Source organism: Oryx dammah, unplaced genomic scaffold, assembly GCF_014754425.2.
Source record: "Oryx dammah isolate SB20612 unplaced genomic scaffold, SCBI_Odam_1.1 HiC_scaffold_27, whole genome shotgun sequence".
Taxonomy (NCBI): domain Eukaryota; kingdom Metazoa; phylum Chordata; class Mammalia; order Artiodactyla; family Bovidae; genus Oryx; species Oryx dammah.
The window spans coordinates 108963765-108984032 of NW_024070211.1; the positions used below are offsets into that span (position 1 = coordinate 108963765).

The 20268-nt window shown below is 38.1% G+C and overlaps 1 protein-coding gene across 1 annotated transcript in view; it reads right to left on the reverse strand.

The window, feature by feature from the left end:
- LRP2 (LDL receptor related protein 2) overlaps positions 1–20268 on the reverse strand; it is a 151015-nt gene that overhangs the window by 113033 nt on the left and 17714 nt on the right. Inside the window, exons 5-15 of the mRNA XM_040227939.1 lie at positions 18761–18871; positions 18343–18456; positions 17506–17625; positions 16243–16395; positions 14826–14945; positions 10506–10634; positions 8542–8711; positions 7327–7550; positions 5348–5554; positions 3371–3573; positions 1307–1447 (exon numbers count right to left, since the gene is read on the reverse strand). Coding sequence (XP_040083873.1) covers positions 1307–1447; positions 3371–3573; positions 5348–5554; positions 7327–7550; positions 8542–8711; positions 10506–10634; positions 14826–14945; positions 16243–16395; positions 17506–17625; positions 18343–18456; positions 18761–18871 — 1692 coding nt within the window. The remainder of the gene's footprint in view (positions 1–1306; positions 1448–3370; positions 3574–5347; positions 5555–7326; positions 7551–8541; positions 8712–10505; positions 10635–14825; positions 14946–16242; positions 16396–17505; positions 17626–18342; positions 18457–18760; positions 18872–20268) is intronic.

A 20268-nucleotide genomic window follows, 5' to 3' on the forward strand; every position in this document is an offset into this window, starting at 1 on the left:
CCAGTTCCAGAGAAATTACTTTTACACCCCTAAGTCACATCTGATAATTCTGAAATAAATACAAAAAATAAGTAAAAAACATAGTTGGAAATAATGGAAAGAAGGAAAATACTATAAAGGCAGTAAGTATTACAATCTTACTTCTCCCTGAGAAATTTATCCTTAGGATTAAACTTATATAACACATGGTGTCCATATGCTGAATTTCCAAATTGGTATTAACTGAATAATGATTCCATCAAAATTCTCAAGTTACATTAACTTTTGTGTAGAGATCTATATCAAGAATCCTACTGCAGTTTAGGAGATGCGAAGACCAGCAAAAAAGAAGATTAACAGCAACCAGGTAAATTATTTAGAAAGAAACAAAGGAAGGAAAGCAGAAAGGAAGGAGAGGAATGAAGGAAACAGGAAAGAAGAAATGATGTGTAAAATCAAAGAAGAAGGCAGAGACAATGGGCCAGGAAATCAAAAAGGAGAACATGGTTTTTGCAGTGAGGGTGATTTTTATCTGAATCTAGGATGACCTACAAAGTGAACAAATTTGTTCAAGTTAAAATAAGAGAATTTACATACTAATCCAGAAGTAACAGCAGGGAGTAAGAATGTGTCAAAAACATTAAAACGGAGAGTTGTCAAAGGGACAATAAATGAGAGAAACAAATATTTAGGAGTGCATTTCATCATCAGATGAAAACGAGGTAGCGTTATTTTAATGTGAGTAGATGTGTAGGTGATCAAAGAAGAAGACTATGCATTTAAGGCACGAATGAAAACCAGAGCATAGAAGCAGATATAGAGAGAAAATCTGAACTGATGAGTAAATACCAGATGAAGAAATGAGCTACCCCAACACTTAGGAGTTTACTTTGGAATATAGCAGTAAAGCGAGCTGGGATCAAGAAGTGATTACCTGACTGGCAAAGTGGTGAGCTAAAAGAAGTCAATAAAAGTGATGGCAAGTGCTTCCCACTAGGGTTAAGACTAACATCTAAAGGTATACATGTGGTAGAGTAAAAGGCTCAAAATTAAATTCTATGAATTTCAAGAGCATAGTTTAAAGAAAGGAAGTGATTTCAGGAATGACACCTGAAGGAAACCCTGAATGTGTCCCAAATGATGGAAATTTACATCTTCAAACACATTCATTGTACAAAAGGAATGGTGCCTACAAAGGAAGATGCCCACGGGCTACCAAAAGCTTATGCGCTGTGGAGAAGTGCTACAGGGAGCTGGCCCAGTCCCAAAGCAGTGCACGCACAGCCCTGTGCTGACTGTCAGAAAGATAGTCCAAAAGTGATCTTACCAACACAGTGATAGTCATCCCAATCCGGAATGTAGCCAAGCCTACACTTGCAACGGTAACCCAAACCACCATTGAATGTTCTGTGGCTGAGGACACAGAGGTGCTGACAGCCCCCATTTTCATGTGCACATGGATTTCTTGCTGGAAGGGAAAATGCACATTGTTAAATCTCAAATAGAAATGCTTATTTATCCAAGACATGCGAAGCCATTTTGCGACCTATGGGTGAAATGGGTTTGCAACTCCTTGGAGACATCACTACTGGTTATTACTGTATACATCCATTTAACTGCTCCCAATTCCATTGCTGCTCTTGAATCTACTCTTAAACTGATAGTGGCCAAAAAAAAAAAAAAAAATCCTGCAATTGAATAGCCTTGAGGGTAACTCAAGTAACTATATCACTGCCAGTAACTATATCACTTTGTCTGCTAGCATCAGTGATTAAAATTTTACTTCCCCCAAATAACCTCCCTGGATACTTACTTTGTAAGACAATTTACCACCAAAGATTCTAAGAGGTAAACATTATTATCCCAATTTTACAGAAAAGGAAACCAAAGTTCCAAAAGGTTTGACAACTTGCTCAAGATTATTTAGTTGTTAAACAACTAAACTAACATTCAAATCCAGATCTAATTCCAAAACCCTACATGTCTGAAACACAAACCAGTCTATACATCTAAAAATAATTCTCAAGGCAATGACTTCAGAAAGTTCACTGTACGCAAGGCTTCTGAAGTTAAAAATGTCTGCTTTTGAAATTGTTTTCTTATCCTTTAACTTACTCTTTCAAATAGTCTCTTTACCTTCTCAAGTAGATTCATTTTGAGAAACACAGGCAGGTATCATTCTGAGGCAAATAATATAATTTAGATGATGAAACTGGGTTATACTTTTGGTCAAGGGCAGATGTGAGTTTAGTAGCCATGAATTGATCATTCCAAATAGATATTTTCTAATATAGTATATACTTTCATATATATATGATATATATATTATATATATGTATATATATAAAGTGTATATATATAGTATATATATTATATATAGTATATATATAAAGTGTATATATATAGTATATATATATAGTATATATTTTCCAAATTTGATCATTCCAAATAGATATTTTCTAATATAGTATATACTTTCATATATATAGATAATATATTTTATATATATAGTATATATTTTCCAATGAAGTGTTTGTTTATGTAGGAAGGGTAGTCATCCGAAACTATCAGTTCTAGAGGTTGGTTTGTTTGGGTTTTTAAATCAGCCTAATTACTTTATAGTCTTTCTCCAGAAAGCCAGACTCATCACTTAGCATTAGAGATTTAAAGTTAAATCTTTCTTTCTCTGAATTACTGTTCACTGATATTAAGCTTTCTTCCAATGTAGCCTTGTGTTTTTTTTTTCCTCTGATGCATAAGCAAATGCAGAAAAGAGCTATGGACACAGCTCAGTCATGTCAGTTTAAAACCTTGAAACAAAACTTATTATAAAATAACATAAAACTTAACAGTGTTTGAACCAAAATATTTCATTTCTTTGATTAGTGACTATCCTGAGAGACACCAAACCCAATGCTAAACAGGTGTCATACAAGGAAGAAGAAGAAAAAAAAAAAGCTTTGGCACTACCCAAATAAAATGGCCGCTTAGGCATATCATTTCCTTCTTCTGGGTCTGGCTTCTTTGACTGTAATATTAGAAAGTTTAATTAGGAGATTTCTCCCAGTAGACAAAGGATGGGTAATTTTAGTTTGGTGTATTTGCTGCTCTTTCTCCAGCCTGTAGACAGGATCTGGTACACTGCATATGCCAATAAATGTCTGTTAAACACATCTCTATGTTCTTTATAGACTGGGCATTTTAATTCTGAAATACATCAATTTCTCTAAAATACCCATGACCTGCAAAGCTAATTTCAGCTAGTTTAACTCTCTAGATAATCCATCAAACATTTGAGAACATCTCCCAAATCTCATGAGAACTTTGAGAAAACCTTTCTAACCAAGGCCTGTACCAAGCAGGGTTTTTCCTCTGTTGGGGGGGGGCCTACCATCGGGCTGCCTGAGGCCATGGTAAACAGTCACTCCAAACGGCTTCAGGGAAGAGCGGTAGTACAATCTGGGGTCAGTCTCCTTGAACTTGTTTGCCTTCAATACAGCCATCTTTGTCCAATCGGTGAAGAACAACTGTCCTTCAAACAAGCTTATTGAAAAGGGATGAGGAATGTTCGCACCTCCATGAATTACTGTCATCCTGTTACAGAAGAGATACACCATACAGTTTTGATTAAAGGTAGAATTAGTTCACATTGAACCCGGGTCTCCCGCACTGTAGGCAGACGCTTTACCATCTGAGCCACCAGGGAAGTCTCAAAAAAAAAAAAAAAAGTTGCTAGCTACTACTATAGAATATATAGTCAAGATACATTTTAAGATGCAGGTATATTGCTGTCAATACTTGCTAGAAGGACTTCCATGTTGCCTCTTAGAAACGAGCCTTGGCACTTATAGACCAGTCCCTGCCCTAGCTAAATTTTTTGAGAAATTACTGCTTTCCCACCTGTTCTTCATTCTTTTAAGGTTGCCCCACGTATAAAAGGGCTAAGATGTGAAACATTCTGAAATTCCTAGGGGAAAGAGTGTAACAAGGGATGGGAAGTCTGGTAGAAGATGCCTTCAACACTCACTCCACTCACAACACTGCACCACTGACCATTTCTCAGCCACTAGGGAACAATACAGCAAGTTGGAAAATTCGACACATGGCAAACACACACCTATTTCTGATGTCACTCTAGAGAGCAGAAAGCACAGGGCTACCACTGACATGCCTTTGCTTGATTAAACTGTCAGCTAATCACATAGTGGAGACAGAGTGCCCAGAACTGCTTAAATGGAAGACAACAGAGGTAAGAAGTGCCAGACAAGGGGAAGAAATCAACATTGCTGCCATGACTATATCTACAGAATCAGTCATTCACTGAGGCCACACAAAGTGAGGTGGAGGATGGTTCATGAAAGAGAAAAAAGGTAGGCAATTTCTCAGTCATCTGATTTATATGATTATTTTTGTCATTAAGTTAATTCATATTCTCACCTTGGGAACCAGTTTCAGTAATAAAAAGTCATAACCTTAATACTCAATCTCTTCATTTAAACAAATAGAGATTGTGGCAAACTGTGATACCATCCTTACAAATAAAGGAGAAACAAAAGTATCATGGTCTTTTAATTGAGAAAATAAGATCAAGTCATTTGGAAAAATCAAATAGACATGAGTAATTTTTCTTGGTCAAAAGTTAAAGGCTGTTTTAACCAGTTTTTGAAAACACCAAAAGAAGATGTAAAATAGTTAACAATTAAATTAAGCTATGGCCAACTCTAATCTGACTAAGAAGATGAAGGAAAAAAGTATGCCATAGTCTGCATTCAAAGGTTGTTTAAATGCCTTTGAAGCATATTAGGTAAAAAGTCAGAATTTCTCTTTAAGGTTTAAAAAATATATAAGAGCAGTATAATCCAGTTAATTCCCACCAGATAATGTTAAACCTATTTACTAGGGGGAAAATAGAAAACTAAACTATAAAATGATCTTTGGAAACAAACCCTACTGCTAAGTCTCTTCAGTCATGTCCGACTCTTAGCGACCCCATAGACTGCAGCCTACCAGGCTCCTCCATCCATGGGATTTTCCAGGCAAGGGTACTGGAGTGGGGTGCCATTGCCTTCTCTGAAACAAACCCTAAGGGACCCAGAAAAATGAACTCAGGAGTTAATGAAAATAATGTACTTCATCTGGGAGTCGGGGAGGGTTTGGAGAAAAGAAATCAAATTTGAGTGTTAACATGGAACAAGTTAAAACTCAGAGCAGGTCACACCATGCAAATATAAACACAAAGATCATTCAAGTTATGTCAACCAACACAGCAGTCTTTTAATTCTAGTTCTTCAGTATCCTTCCCCATAAATTTTACGTACTTCTCCCAAACTTATAAAGACATATTAAAAAAAAACCAAAAACTTCTTACCTTTTAAGTCCATCGTAAGTTACAGTCTCAATGTAATCAAATCGGGAGTCAACCCAGTAAACACGCTTTGATACCAAATCCAGGGTTATCCCACCAGGCCATCCCAGCTTTGTTGTTACCAAGTCTTTACGGTTGGAGCCATCCATGTAAGCTCTTTCTATCCTCGGTACTCCAAAAACATTCTGCCAATCTGAGAAAAATAAATAACTACAAAAGAAAAACAAAAGATGAGAGAATCAGCTATTTTACAAGTTTACTTAGTAAATATCTTTTGAGATTGTGTGTTTGGATCAATGGAAATCTCTTCTAGCTGATAAGAGAACCATGGAGGTTTAAAACAATAGAGAAATTTTAAAGCATTAAAAATCAGAGACTGTGAGGACTAATTGTGGAGGGGGGCGTCAAAAACTCCAAATAGCAACTATGAAAATGCACAATTCGCAGGCAAGAAAAAAAAAAAAAAAGCTTATCTACCTTCTAACCTTCTTAATTTTTCTCCCCTGTTCCCTGACCCCATCTTTCACTTCTCTATTTACAGCCAGCAAAAACGCTACCAGGAAAAAAAATCTATCAAGCCATTTCCCTCCTTAATTCCTCATTCTAAGGCACAGTCTAGACATCATATACATCATTTTCAAGGAAGGACAGATCATGAAATAGAAATGAATTATCACCAGCACCTAAGCGGTCTCAAGTTCATCCAACACTTCTAAGACCCAACTGTGAAAATCTAGGCAAAAGCTAGTCTCTACATAACTGGTCTTAAATGTGAAGATCAGGAAAATTTTAATTTATACCTGGAGAAAACACTGACATCTCAACACTAGTCTCTAACAGGAAATCACTAAAAGGGATAGGTCCAGTAGGGACAGGGTAGAGTCTTCAGACTGTTAGCTTAGAAACTCCATTAGGGATTGCAGATAGAGAAGGAACTTTAGGGAGGCTTTGGGAGAACACAGTAAGTTAAAGAGCACTCAAGAAAGTAGTGGAAAAATCATCAAACAATGTGGGTTTGCTTGACTTATAAAGCAGACCAAGTGGCATAGTATCAAAGCCAGACTGGTGTGCTTAACAACAAAACCAAGCTAAATTGCTTACCAACAAAACCATGCAACAGAAGCATGAGACACACCTCAAAACAGCAAAACAATCATGAAAAATAAGGCCTACAACCTGCCCAGTGACGTCAACAAATTAATGACACCTAGGGCATGTTCTTTGCATGTACAAAAATACTAATTTAGGGAAAGGTGATATTTCAAAGTGAAAGACACTCGTACTGAGATCTGAATTTTTTCCATAGTGCCATGATGATCCTAGATACACCTCAAAAACTCTCCCACCCAACAAATAGGAGGAATTAATGACCAAAGACTCAAAGAATGAAAAAGAAGGTGGTCTTATCCACCTCCTCTCTCTTTCTTTGATTATAAAAATGTAACCCACTAAGTACTCGGAGCAGGGCAACACTAACATCCTATGCTAATAAATCACTTATCTATCACTTTGCCTCTTGCTAAATTCTTTCTGTACTGAGGCATAAAGAACTGGGGTTCTTCAAAGCCCTCCAAAACACCACCTAGTGGTTTTAGATCTATCCACTGCTTAAAACAACTTCACAACTTAAGAGTGATCACATTAATAATGGTTTAGTTGTGACAATACTATTAGAGTGAGTCAGAAAAAAGAATTCAATCTCTCAGCCAGGTAAACATGGCAAACACTAAGCATAAAATTCATACCCCAATAACATTCCATATTTTTAGGACATTGGTAGGTATATTTGGACTGCACATCCTCAAATTGGATTATATTTAGCTAATCCCTTTAAAGCTGCTATGAAAAGAGATATGAAATAAACAAGGATTCTACAGTACAGAGCATAAAGAATCTTCAACTATGCCAATGGATGTTTTATCTAAAGGGGGAGAAATGAAACTCAAAAAATGCTGAAATCAGTATGTTTGCAAATAACTTACCCAACAGTTGGGTCCACAGCAATTCCTCTAGGATGTCCCAAATGTTCACTTATAAGGGTAATCCGATGGCTTCCATCCAAATCTACCACATCTATGCAGTTGACTCTGGTCTCCACAATATAAAGTTTATTATTTACCCAATCCACAGCCAGATTCTCTGGGTCTTCGATAGAAACACCGAGAACTTCTCTGATACGTGAACCAGAGATGTCAACTGAAAAAACCTGAAAGAAAAACCAAAATTATTAAACCTCTTAAGCATAACTAGTTGGGAGAGTTTTCCAGGGACTTATCTTTGGTGTAGAAATCAGTCATTTGAACTAAAAAAAAATTTACTAGAGACATTTTATTTTACATCATGGGTTAATAGGAGGTGGTGGGGCATTTTGTTAAAAGCATGTGAGGCATATATAAAACAATTTTTTTTAAAAAAGCCTGCATCTCTAATTCCTAAGTAGTTAGTGAAAGTTTAATTCAATGTGGATTTTTGGCGGCACAGGTGGAAATGGTTTGTTTTGATTTCTAGCTGTTATTAAATCAGACCTACTAATAATCCAAAAGTTTCCATTTTTGGAAAATTTTTGGAATTTATCTGTTAACTGAATTAAAATTTTATTAATCGTACAAGGAAATGTAAGAAGAAATAAAATATCTTTAACTCTTTAAGAATCTCTAAAATTTATGTTTTAAAAATCTCTGTTGCATTACTCAAAGTTGAAATCAGATCCATCACGTTCTCCAAATAAGAGAGCATAATGAAATTTTGGCTGTTAAACAAAATACTGTCAATATTTGTTACCCAATGCTCAATTACAGTTCCATTTAGAAGATGCAGGTAAAATCTGATTTTTATCATCCAGGAAAGCAGAATAGTTTTTACATTTTAAATGATCAAGTTTCAAAAATTACTACCAAATATCTATCCAGTTTTGAAAGAATGTCTACTATTTCTTTTAATTAGGCTTTTGGACTCCATTTCGAATAAAATTAAAAGTTGCTCAAGGCTAATCCATATAATAGACTGCTTTGTTTAACAGGTCACATGTAATACTATAGCTGTAAAAGGTGCTGATTAACATAAAATATCTCAAGGGCCTTTTTTGTTAGAAAACAAAGGAACTTCCCTCCCTACTCCTCCCAAAATGAAAAACTATCAACACTTTGTGCTTGGTGTTCTATCAGGTCCCAAGCTATACTCCAGAAATTTCTATTTACCTTATTTTGCACAATGTCAGTCCAAAAGACTCTGCGTAGCCGATAGTGAAAATCCACACCCACAGCCAATCCACGATTTTGAGACTCTGCCAGAATCTGAAAGTTGTTTCCATGAATGCTACCCTTTAGCAAATCCCGACCATTGGAGAAGATCACAAAGCCCTCACCAACTAAATGTGAAGAAGGAAGGCATTGTCAGTCCTTCAAGTGAACAGAGATGATGAAGCAACTTACAACTATGTTTTCTTATTTGGTTTTAAACCTTCAGAAAATACATATCAGAATGTGTATGTAGAAATACATATCAATTTACCCATTTTACAGATGGGCAAATTAAGGCACAAAGAGGTTTAATGAAATGTCCAAAATCACAGTAAGTTAGGAACAGAGTCTGTCAAGAACTCAAGTGTCCTAAATGCTGGTTCGATGACACTGAGGTATCTTTGATGATATGGGCACCTTTCCCCAGGCGCAACTTAAGATTGTGTAAAACACAAAATCCATTTTAAAGATTAATGGGAAACCACCCCATGTGAAAAACATGGCAATGGTGGATCCAAACCTGCTACACGCATATACTTACAAGAATGCAAAATGAATACAGTTATTCATTGAAGTCTGATTTGCTAATGTCAAAGGGTGAAGGTGAAGTCGCTCAGTCGTGTCCGACTCTTTGCGACCCCATGGACTGTAACCTACTAGGCTCCTCCGTCCATGGGATTCTCCAGGCAAGAATACTGGAGTGGGTTGCCATTTCCTTCTCCAGGGGATCTTCCCAACCCAGGGATCGAACCCGGGTCTCCCGCATTGGAGGCAGACGCTTTAACCTCTGAGCCACCAGGGAAGCTTAATGTCAAAGGATAAGAAATAATATAAAAGTTCATCACTAAAGGACTAGTTAGATAAATTATATACATCCAAAAAACGGATTCTGCCACTATTAAAAATCACTGTAGACCTGAAACACTGGAAACCAACTATACTTCAGATAAAAATAAAACAAAATTAAAGTAGAGTTCTCCATACTGATATGGTAAGCCCTTAAAAATATAGTATGCAACATTAGCAAAATGAAGAACTGTATGTATAGTTCACTACCATATATGTAAAAATAGAGTTAAATGTCTATATTTGCATATTCTTAATTATGCATTTAATAATCTCTAGAATTAAAATAAACAGTGATTATCCATAGGAGAGGCGAAGTGGGAAACTGGGGAGAGTGGAATGGGTATAGGGGGTGGGGAGGTGGTCGTATAACTTCTCAATAATGTGAAATTTTTGAAAATATGAGTATGCACCTGTTCAAAAATAAATAAGTAACTGAAGTTAGTCCACAGCATATCAGGTATTTTCTACACAAAAACAACTAGAAAAGAGTCCACTCATAGACGGGCAAATCAGTTTCAGAAAGACACTAATGGCAGTTTAAACAGGTGTGGGAAAAAAATAATAATAATTGGGAAAAGAGAGTGAAGTCAAGATCTTATTACCCAGAAATCCACAGTGACAAAAATTTTCATGGCTTTTCCATACCACAGTATTCTTATAATGAAGGCATTTTCACAAGCTGTAACCCAAACTTAGCAGGTCCATTTTGAACCACCTCTAAAAAATTTTGCATAAACAGTGCCTATTGATATTTGTCACCCTGTGGTAGGTACATTAACTAAAAATAGGTCAAATGTACTCATAAAATTTACGTGGTAGATGATACACTATTTCAGGCCCAAGTGAACAAGCAATCAATAAAATTTAAAAAACCCAACAACTATTAATCCACAAGTTGGTCCCTAACAGCATGAAGTTAATGTTGACCCATTCTTCCAGCAGCAGGGGCCACATCTGATTTGTGGTAATCAAACCCGCCATCTGCCTTAATGCTGATATTTCTTTTGACTTCTGCTATGCAAAGAGGATAGAAGTTTACTGTTCAGAAACACGAGTGTCTTTAATTTACTCACAAGAAGAATTAGCTCTGCAGTGCTTCTGGCGCTCCAGGACATACCCCTCTACACAGTGGCACCGGTGATGGCCAATTCGGTCTTCACATATCTGGTCACAAACTCCCCATATCTGGCAATCATCAAAATCTGCCACATAGGAAACAACCAGTTATAATAGTGTTTAACAACATGGGTTGAGCACTTTCTGAAAAAAATCTTGGACAAGCTATACAGGAATCTGGTGATGCAACTGCCTAAGAAAGTACCCCCTGGGGAGGCAGGCCATAGGCATTGTCATACAAGGAAAACCCAAGTTCTTTAAAATCTACATAATGGATAACATTGTAGGTGATGCACAACACTGCTTGGACTCATTGCCTTTGCATTTCATTTACTAATGATGGTTTACAAAATACCTGATACAAAATTTTGGTATAATACAAAAATTTAATTTTAATTAAAAAAATAATAAATTTTTTGTATAAATGTATCCTTTTAAAACTGTGCTTTCCAATGTGGTAGACACTAGCTCTCTGCAGCTTCTCTAAGTTATATTTAGATGAACTAAATTGAAATAAACTTAATAATGCAATTTCTCAGTCACACTTGCCACATTTCAAATGCTGACAGCCACATGTGATTAGTGGTTACCATACTGGAGGACACAGACATCTCCATCACTGCAGAAAGAACTGCCTTATATCCAACTGCTCAATGAGACACAAATAAAGTATGAAATAAAGTATCTGGAAAGGTCTGTTTATCCTTTTCTCTGATGTCAAAAGTCATCACCAAAATTAAAATCATTTTTAAGTCATGAAAAATACATTCTCTTCTGCTTACTCATTAGCATTATTCATTCATTTAATATGTACTTGTTGAAAATCCATTACACAATAGAGCTCTGTTCAATGGCCAAGTAGTCCCAGTTCTATCAAACAGTAAAAAGACTTTCCATATAATTGACACATAAACAATACAACATGGGGGCAGGGAAGAAAAACACACATGTCTTTCTTTAAGATTATAAAGCTTAAAGGGCACAGAAATTGTCCTATCCTTGGATAACTGGTGCCAAATATTTCATTTGACCCTCGAAGTTCATATCCACTCTTCACCCTCTTTCGCCCTGCTCTCTTTCTTTGAAGAATGATGTCCACAGCCTAAATCAACAGGCTCCTATCCCCTAGGGCTTCAGAAAATTCTCAAGTAAATTATAATTCCTGAGACTCACAGGTCTGGGGTTCTCTAGAATTTCTAGGATCTGAGAACATTTGCAAAGCTGTGAGTTGAATTCTACCACACCTGCTGCTTGCCCCACCATCCTGTGACTCCCCAAAAAGAAAGATCAAGAAGGAATTTCCTGGTGGTCCAGTGGTTAAGAATCTGCCTTCCAATGCAAGGGACATGGGTTTGATCCCTGGTGGGGGAACTAAGATCCCACAGCTACTGAGCCCTTGCACTCTAGAGCCCAGGCTCCACAAATAGAGAAGCCCCTGAGTGCCATTAACTAGACAGAAAGCCCACGTGCCACAACGAAGACTCAGCACAGTCAAAATCTAAAAAAGAAAAAAATAATAATTTAAAAAAAAGATCAAGAAACTCCTGGGATTATAACAACACAGACCAGCACATCTTTCATCCCCAGGACTGTGACAAAGAAAAAATTAATCCAATTAGGACATGACAAGGTAAAAGGACATGTGGGTATAGACCAAAAGCCAACATTTGATCTATTTCTTCTGTGCCCTCACTTCCTTTCTGAGAAAACACCACGTGAGGCTTTGCTTCAGTAGGAATGTACAGGACATTCGCCCTCAAACTCCCAGGGTATCATGACCTCATTCTGAATCCAAGATACTATGACTATGTCTAAGGATCTGGAGTTACCCTGGAAACGGGAGTTCTCATGTCAAAAAGAGGGTGGAGAAGTCATAGCTAGGAATTCTCGGGTGCAAATGCAGTTCCTACCATCTGGGTTACAAGTACTGTACAGGTTTAAATGAGTAAATAAACACTGTCACTTTTAACGACTGAGTAAGATTCTGTTCATCATTACAAAGAAGAATAAAGGCTAATTAATATCCATCCATTGTCAGCCAAAAGAAAGACAAGAAAAATGAAAGGGAGACCTGAGGATTTTAAAGAGAGTAGAAAAGGTAATGGAAACTACAAAACAATAAAATGCTGCTTCAAAATCCTCCTTCCCAGCCCAAGTCACTTTCATTTACCTTCCTTTTGACTCTTTGTCCCCTCTTACCAACAAATACTGCTTTGAGAGTAATTAAAAAAGAAAAATCCTGCTCAGATACCCTCTGATCCAGCTGGCTGTGTGCAATCCCACCATGCTAAATGACCTTCCTGCCCTAAGGCTGCACCACGATGTCATTCCCTCAACAAACAGCATGTCCTTGTCAATCAAAAACAATAGTCCAGTAAATTGCTCTGGTGGCTTGCCTTAAGAGTCTCCACAGCTAGGTCAAGACTACCAGGAGCAGAGAATGGTAGAAGGAAAGATTTCCTGTCATGATTATTCCATTTTATTCTTAACAATCACTGAGGCATCCCCTGGGGAGCCATGGCTAAGCTGATAAACATTGCTTGGGTTTCCAACACCTGAAGCTTCTGTGGTAACTCAGGCATGCAGAGGATTACAGGCATAGAGAGTGTTTGTTCAACTGAAATGCTTGAAAGAGCAGACCTAAACAATTCTCTAAAAGCTCAGCTGAAGTGAGTGTAGCTGGTTTCATAATGTCATGTATTGAAACTAATAGGTTCTCTTTACCAAGAAAGCAAAATATAGTCTTCTTGAAAAGAAACGTGAAATAAACGTTAATCCAGCTTCAAAACTCAGAGGCAAAGGTACATTCTTAAAGGACAAGAAAGGTCACAGAGAAAGTCTCTGCAGGTAGCAGAGGGCCTCACACTCACAAAACTCAAAATTGCAGACTTTTGAGCTTGTATCCAAAAGAGGTCATCTGTACTAAAGTCTAGGTACATCGTAAAGGGACTGAAAGATGTTTGTGGACCTTAGAATTAGTGCCCAAGTATCGGACTACTTCCAGTAGTAGTAGAACCAAATGTGTTCTTGAATTCTGAAATGATTCTGTGTACAGCATAATACTGCAAAATTCTGTTACGTTCATTAATAGATTTAAATGTAAAAATCTTGTTATGAAAGTTTTTCATTTCTTAAAGGATGCAAAACATTGAAGCAGCCTGGACCTCTCTCTGACCTACAACTCAAACCTCATCACAGGCTTAAGTATTAGAAAAGATGTTGGAAAACATGTTAGAAAATGTGGCTCTAGAAGGGGGGTGGAGGGGGGGTCGTGGAGAGACTAAAGAATAGGTTGCAAGGTATCACAAGAATGAACCAGGGATTCTTAAAGAGCAAATCCCTTTTCCTGAAAACATTTCATGGCCTACTGAGTTCCAACTATAAGGCAGCCCAGCCCAAATTTCTCTTTAGGATTGAGAGGAAAAAGAGAGAAAAACAAATGTAACACTGAGAATGTGGCTTCCGGTATCTCTACCGGAATTCCCCTTTTTCTAGTAAGAGAAAGGGGAAAGGCCTGGAGAACTAAGACTGGAAATTGGGTTGGCAGCTGGGTGGCAGTATAGGGGGAGGAGGAGCGTGACAAGTGTCAGCCTGAGCAGTCTCACACTTACAGAAGAGAGCGTAAGCAGGGTTTCCGTGTCAGAAACTCAGGAAATAGACTTCCTCCAGAGTTTGTAAACCGGAGTGTTTCTTTGTGCTTGTTTATTTTATTTATTCATTTATTCATTTTTGCCCACACCACACGCCTTGTGGGATCTTAGTTCCCTGACCAGGGAACCCTGGCCCTTGGCAGTGAAAGCCTGGAGTCCTAAGTGCTATGTAAATAGCTGCTTGCACACAGAAAGTTGAAGTTTTGCTTTTTGGAACTTTCTGCCCCACCCCACTCCCTTTCTTTTTTTGATTCCCCAGTTGACTAAACTGGAGATTGAAGAATTCACAGATAGGGAGGGCCAACTGTATTTAACAAGTATGGCTATATAATTCTGCTTCCAAATATATAAAACAGCAATATACAATGTATCAAAAGAACAACCTCCATCATTAGGTACTGGACAGACATACAAGTAGCTAGTTTACTCACTCATCATCCAACCACTCTTTTGCCATGGGCACCTCACAAAAGCTTCTCAGAGTTAAAACTTCATATTGGCCAGGTTTTCAGTGAAGACTGTGTTGCTCTTTGTTAACAGATTCTCCTCTCCACAAATACAAACTCCTTGATGTTAAAGGGAATGCCCACAGTGCTGTAAGTACTGTGATGAAAGACTGTCACTTACCGACGCAGTTATTGGTTCTATTTTGGTTGACAATAAAACCTGGGGGGCAGTAACACATCCCTCCACCTGGTGACTTGTGGCATTGGTATTCACATCCCAAGGACGGACACAGATTCACATCTAAACAGAGAAAAAGACTTTGTGAAAAGAAATGAAAGGCGATCTCTGGACAAGGCTGATTTAGAAGAAGTAAGAACTTTCCAAAGTAAAAGCTCAGTAAGTATGCAGTAACACAGAAAATCTGTCCCCATTCAAGCCTGCAGTATGATGCAATAAAAACTCAGGACATATTTTTAAAAATTCATTATAACTAAGTGTAAGCACAAGGCATCAGAAGTGCTGTTCATGAAAAAAATCTGGTCAAAAGTCTATCTTTGTGTCTAGAAAGATATTAGGATATCTAAATAGAAAGATATCTATCTAGATATCTATTTCTTCTATCTAGAAAGAATAGAAGGATATTTCCAATTTCCAAGCCACTGAACACTAAACACTAAACTTTTAACTTAAAAAGCTAATTAATCCAAGCTAGCTTCAACTAGTTTTTGTTTTCTAACTTTTGCACTAGGACTATTTAAAAGGGCTCCCAAAGAAATGGGGGGGATAAAAAAGAAGCCATAGAAGCCTCTTTTTTTCATGGAAAAGAAATCACCAAAACTTTCAGGTTATAGTTCATGGTCACTGCCAGGCAACTACAAGATAATTCAGAGAGAAATCAAGGCCATGAATTGCATTTTCCTACAGGACAGCCAGCTGTCCACAGAAGCGATGGCTTATAGTGGGGAAATATTCTACGGCTACGGAGTGGGGGGTAGGGGGGGGGGGAAACTCCAAGTATAGATCCCTGAAACCAGAAGTTGTTGAGTAAAGCCAGCAACACTTTTTCCACAGGTATAATCCAGGGAATAAAATCTCCAGAATACTTTTAGAGTCATCACAATTACCATTAAAACCATTCTTTCTGGGAAGGAGATGAGGGGGGAGGGGGAGGAAGAGTCACAGATATTTATAAACTTCTCCCATCAAGAATTGGAGTCTATTTCTTCAGTCCATTAAATCTGGGATCAGTGTGACTTCTTTTGGCCAATAGAACACTTAGGAAACAGGACATAAGTCGAGGCTTCGAAGAGCTTGTTCACTGGAGTTTGCCCTTTCCCCGACCAGGCAAACACGCCTGGACCAGCCATGCTTTTGCGGGAGCATCCTGAGATGTGAGTGAGCTGGTTCAGGCCAAAAGAATAACGTAGCCAACCCACAGGACTGTGAGAAACAACAAATGTTTGTTGGTTAGAGCTACTAAGTCTTGAAATTGTTCATTCTGCAAACACCAACTGATACTCTCTATATATGGCAATCTGTTATAGAAAAACAGAGACACCACTACCTGAAAGGTGTCCTGATGAATTTCCATACTCACCACACTGTTGTCCTGCAGTGATATTGCTTTCGTCTTCTCCTCCTGGACAATCTAAAGTCCCATCACAAACTTTAGAAATTGGGATGCATTTTCCAGACTTTGGACAGGCCCATTCATTTGGGTAACATTCAAAGGTACGATTAATTTTGCTTTCTGTGGGGGAAAAAGAGAGTTACAATACGCCACGTAAGAGGCAGAGCCAGCCATTTTTCAATACATGGTTAAGAGAGGACAGAGATCAGGTAAACAAGAAACCTCCAAATGACCGATATTTCACAATAAACAAGCAGTTTCTAACGCTACAACTGACTTTTTATTGAGATTCTAAAGAATAGTAAATGTCATTATTTAGGTTCCAGTCTTTCTAGGGGAGGCAACTCCCAGCCAAATTATAAGAGTAAGAAGCAGAAATGGGCCTGAGTTATCAACAAACTATATGAATAACCTGTAGGAGAACATTCAGTTATTAAATTATGAACAATAGAACTAGAGCTATCAAGGTAATGCCAGGATTCCTGAGTTTGTGTGTGTGTGTATGTGTGATTTTTGGTTGGTTTTGTTTTGTTTCTTTAGTGAATTGTCAACAGTACAAGAAAGATTATAACCCAGAAGTTGGAACACAACTTCTTGGAATACTGAAACATGAAACCAATGGATGCTCCCAACCAAAACAAGCAACATTATTAATATATCTGGGCTAGAATCACAAAGGTAACTTGCTTTATGTGTGAGTGTTAGCAGTTTCCAAGCTGTTGGAGGTACTGCTGATAACTGCCCAGTGAAGGGGATGAATATCCCTGACAATTTCCTTCTCACTTCTCCCGACAGTGGCCTCTCCTACATCTACCAATCTTCAGCTCAGTCGTTCTTCATGGTTGTAAGGTCTTAAGACAAATCACATTTCCCCCTATTTTTGCTCCTTCCCCAGACTACTTCTTTTATATAGATAAATCTAATTAAGATAAAAGTCTTAAAAAGAAAACCTCAAATAGGGCTGTAAAGGGGGAGAGACTGTCCTATGTATTTGGCCTTACTGTTAGGAAAGGATTACAATTTATGCTATATTTGAATTCTGTGTCTTTTTAGAAAAAGCTAGGGGAACCACTCTTCCTCACCCAAAATACCCTGTCAGTCCAGCCAGTCTGGAAACTTGCATGTCACACAGATAATTTCTAACAAGGAAAGTAGGAAAAGCAAGACCTGGAAAACGCTTCCTTGAAAATCGGAAAATGCTTTCCAATCAGAAGCTCTTCCCCTCCTTACCACATCCATCTTCATCAGCATTATCTGCACAGTCACCTTCTCCATCACAAACCCAACTCTGTGCAATACAGACGCCGTTAGGGCAAGTGAATTCGTTGCCTTTGCAGGTCCGATAAGCACCTGGAAGAAAATAAAATGACAGCTACACTCCAAAGACACAAAGAAATCAAAGTGCTCACTCTGCCACCTAAACTGAGCTCCAAGAAACTGAAATTTCTACGCCCATTTAGTCCCTTAACTATCTTGACAAAAATGAACAAAAAAAAAAAAAAAGAGAGAAAGAGAAGAAGAGAGAAGGGGGAGATGAAAACAGTAGCTTTGGGTTCAGGATATGAAAATCAAGTGCATCAAGATGAAAAACAAGATAGCTGTAAATGGACACAGAGCAAAGAATACAGACTGACAAAGATGCTACAGAAATGCCAATGGCCAACATTCTCTCACTTGACCACAAGCACGGTGACTGCTGTCTAGGACTTGATGATTCTGAGTAACTCATTCCATGATATCACATTCCTCTCAATTTAGCACCGAAATAAGCCCAGGTGCCAGAAAGGAAATCCAGCAATACAATATACCCTGTATCTTTGTGGCCTAAGAAAAGAATGCAAACTGTCCATGAGCAACACTTCAACTCTACACAGATCTTTGGAAGGTAAAGAAGTCTAAGTTCAGCAACACTGCTGAGGCTCATGCCATGGGCCCTAAATGATATTCTGGCCTCCTCTGCCAGAGGGGACTCTTTTATTTGAAAAGAATAATACATCAGTAGGGGGGAAAAATACAAAGACAAGAGCATTCCTAACAGCATGACCCAAAATGAGGAAGTCACCGTACTGCAAGAAAGTTCATCACTGCCATCTTCACAGTCAATTTCATGGTCACAGACGTAGGTTCTAGGAATGCACTGCCCACTGCCACACTGAAACTCAGTGCGCGAGCATCGGTGAGCTGGGACACAAGGTTAAAAGGGGAAAGAAAAGAGAATTTCAATTTCACTGTAGCCACTTAATTTCATAGGAATAGTCTATCTCAAGTTTCAAAAGATTCTTACCATGCAGCAGTGTGCTGGTAAATGTTTAATAATCAGTTCTCCAGGAACATAAAAGTCCTCACTTATTCTATCTGCCAATTTCCACAGTGTAAAATACTCCACCATGGCTGACTTTCAAGCCACCAAAATGAATTCACTGAACAAAACTTGAGAAGAAATGTGCATAACTGGCCAGTAAACCAGCTTCAGCATATTACTTACTGCAGTTGCGTTCATCAGAGGCATCTCTGCAATCAACCTGCCCATTACATCTCTGACTGGTGTTATAGCAGGCTCCGTTGGCACAAGTTAGCTGCTCACATACTGGGTATCCTGAAAGAATGGAAATAGCACACAAATCTTAAATGAGGATGTTGCTTAGCAATCGCTTCTTGAATGACTACTATATCCTAGACACTAACTGCTGAACATATATTGGTAAACAAAAGAGACATTCTTTGGATAACCTAAGAATGACACAAACAGCAAATTACAAACTGGACTATGTGCTTAATGTTGTAAGTACAGAGTGCTTTAAGAGGGCATAGTAGGGGGAATGGAAGCCCAGGGAACTGGGCTCTAAAGTGACTTGTGAACTCCAAGCCGCAGAATGAGAAGAAATTTTAACTTATCAAAATGGAACATTCTTTTTACATAATATAAATAACACCCCAGGAAAACAACATACCATCACATATGGTTCGGGAGATGAAGGGCTGGTTCTTTGGCTGCAGGGTCAAAGAAAGAAAACAGGCCAAGAAGCCAGGAAACCTGGGACCTGGGGTGCCACTCCATACCTATTTACTCTTACTTGAATTATTCATCTTTTCTGTGTCACCATTTTCTCATCCACACATACAGGAACCTCCAAAAGACAATGTCTAGTGAAGCACTCTGAAAAGCATAGTGCGCTCTACAAAAGCACGGTATGAGCTACAAGCCCAAATCATTGTTACCATATTATGTACTGACGATCACTTCACCGCCATTAGCCAAATGCTTTTTAACCCTGGTTTTCTCTCAGTGGAAAAATCAGGATGTTCCCTTGAAGGAAAAAGGTACTATCAGCCCCTCCCTTGTGCTTCCCCAGACTTGGAACATATCTCATGATCCCCTTACTATAGGCTCCATTCTATTCACTGATTAGCTGTTTCCCCCATGACATTATGAAATCCTCTGAGATCAAGGATCCTGTCTTACTCAAATCCCCATCATTCAGTACAGAGACTAGGTCATTTACCCATTGCTCTCAAGAAATGCTTGGGAGTGCCAGAGTTATCACAGCTGAACTTTTTAGATTGAGAAGTTTTTAAAAATAGTGTGAACTTCTGCCTTTTACGGTCTTTTAAGAGTCTCCCTCTCACAAGTGTGATATCTTTCTTGGTCTGTTTTTTGTTTCATTAAAGATTGTTTTCATAGTAATTCTCAGATTCTCCTCTAATTTCTTTTTCAGTAAGAAAAGGGTACATCTCCAAGATCAGACAGCAGTGGATGATGGTCTATAGTAAAAGAGTAAGCACAAATGTTCTCATCTCCAGAAGCTCAAAACTAGTCTATGAAGTGTCTATAAATATTTTAATTGCCAAGTTGCATACAAACAACTGTATACTAAAATGGGAGGCATTTAATAACTGATAAAATTTAATTTTTTTGCAAATTTTATTTTTTTAATCAACCAAGAACCAGTTAGTGTCTAGGGTTATTGCTGTCTTTTCATCATAGGGATGGCA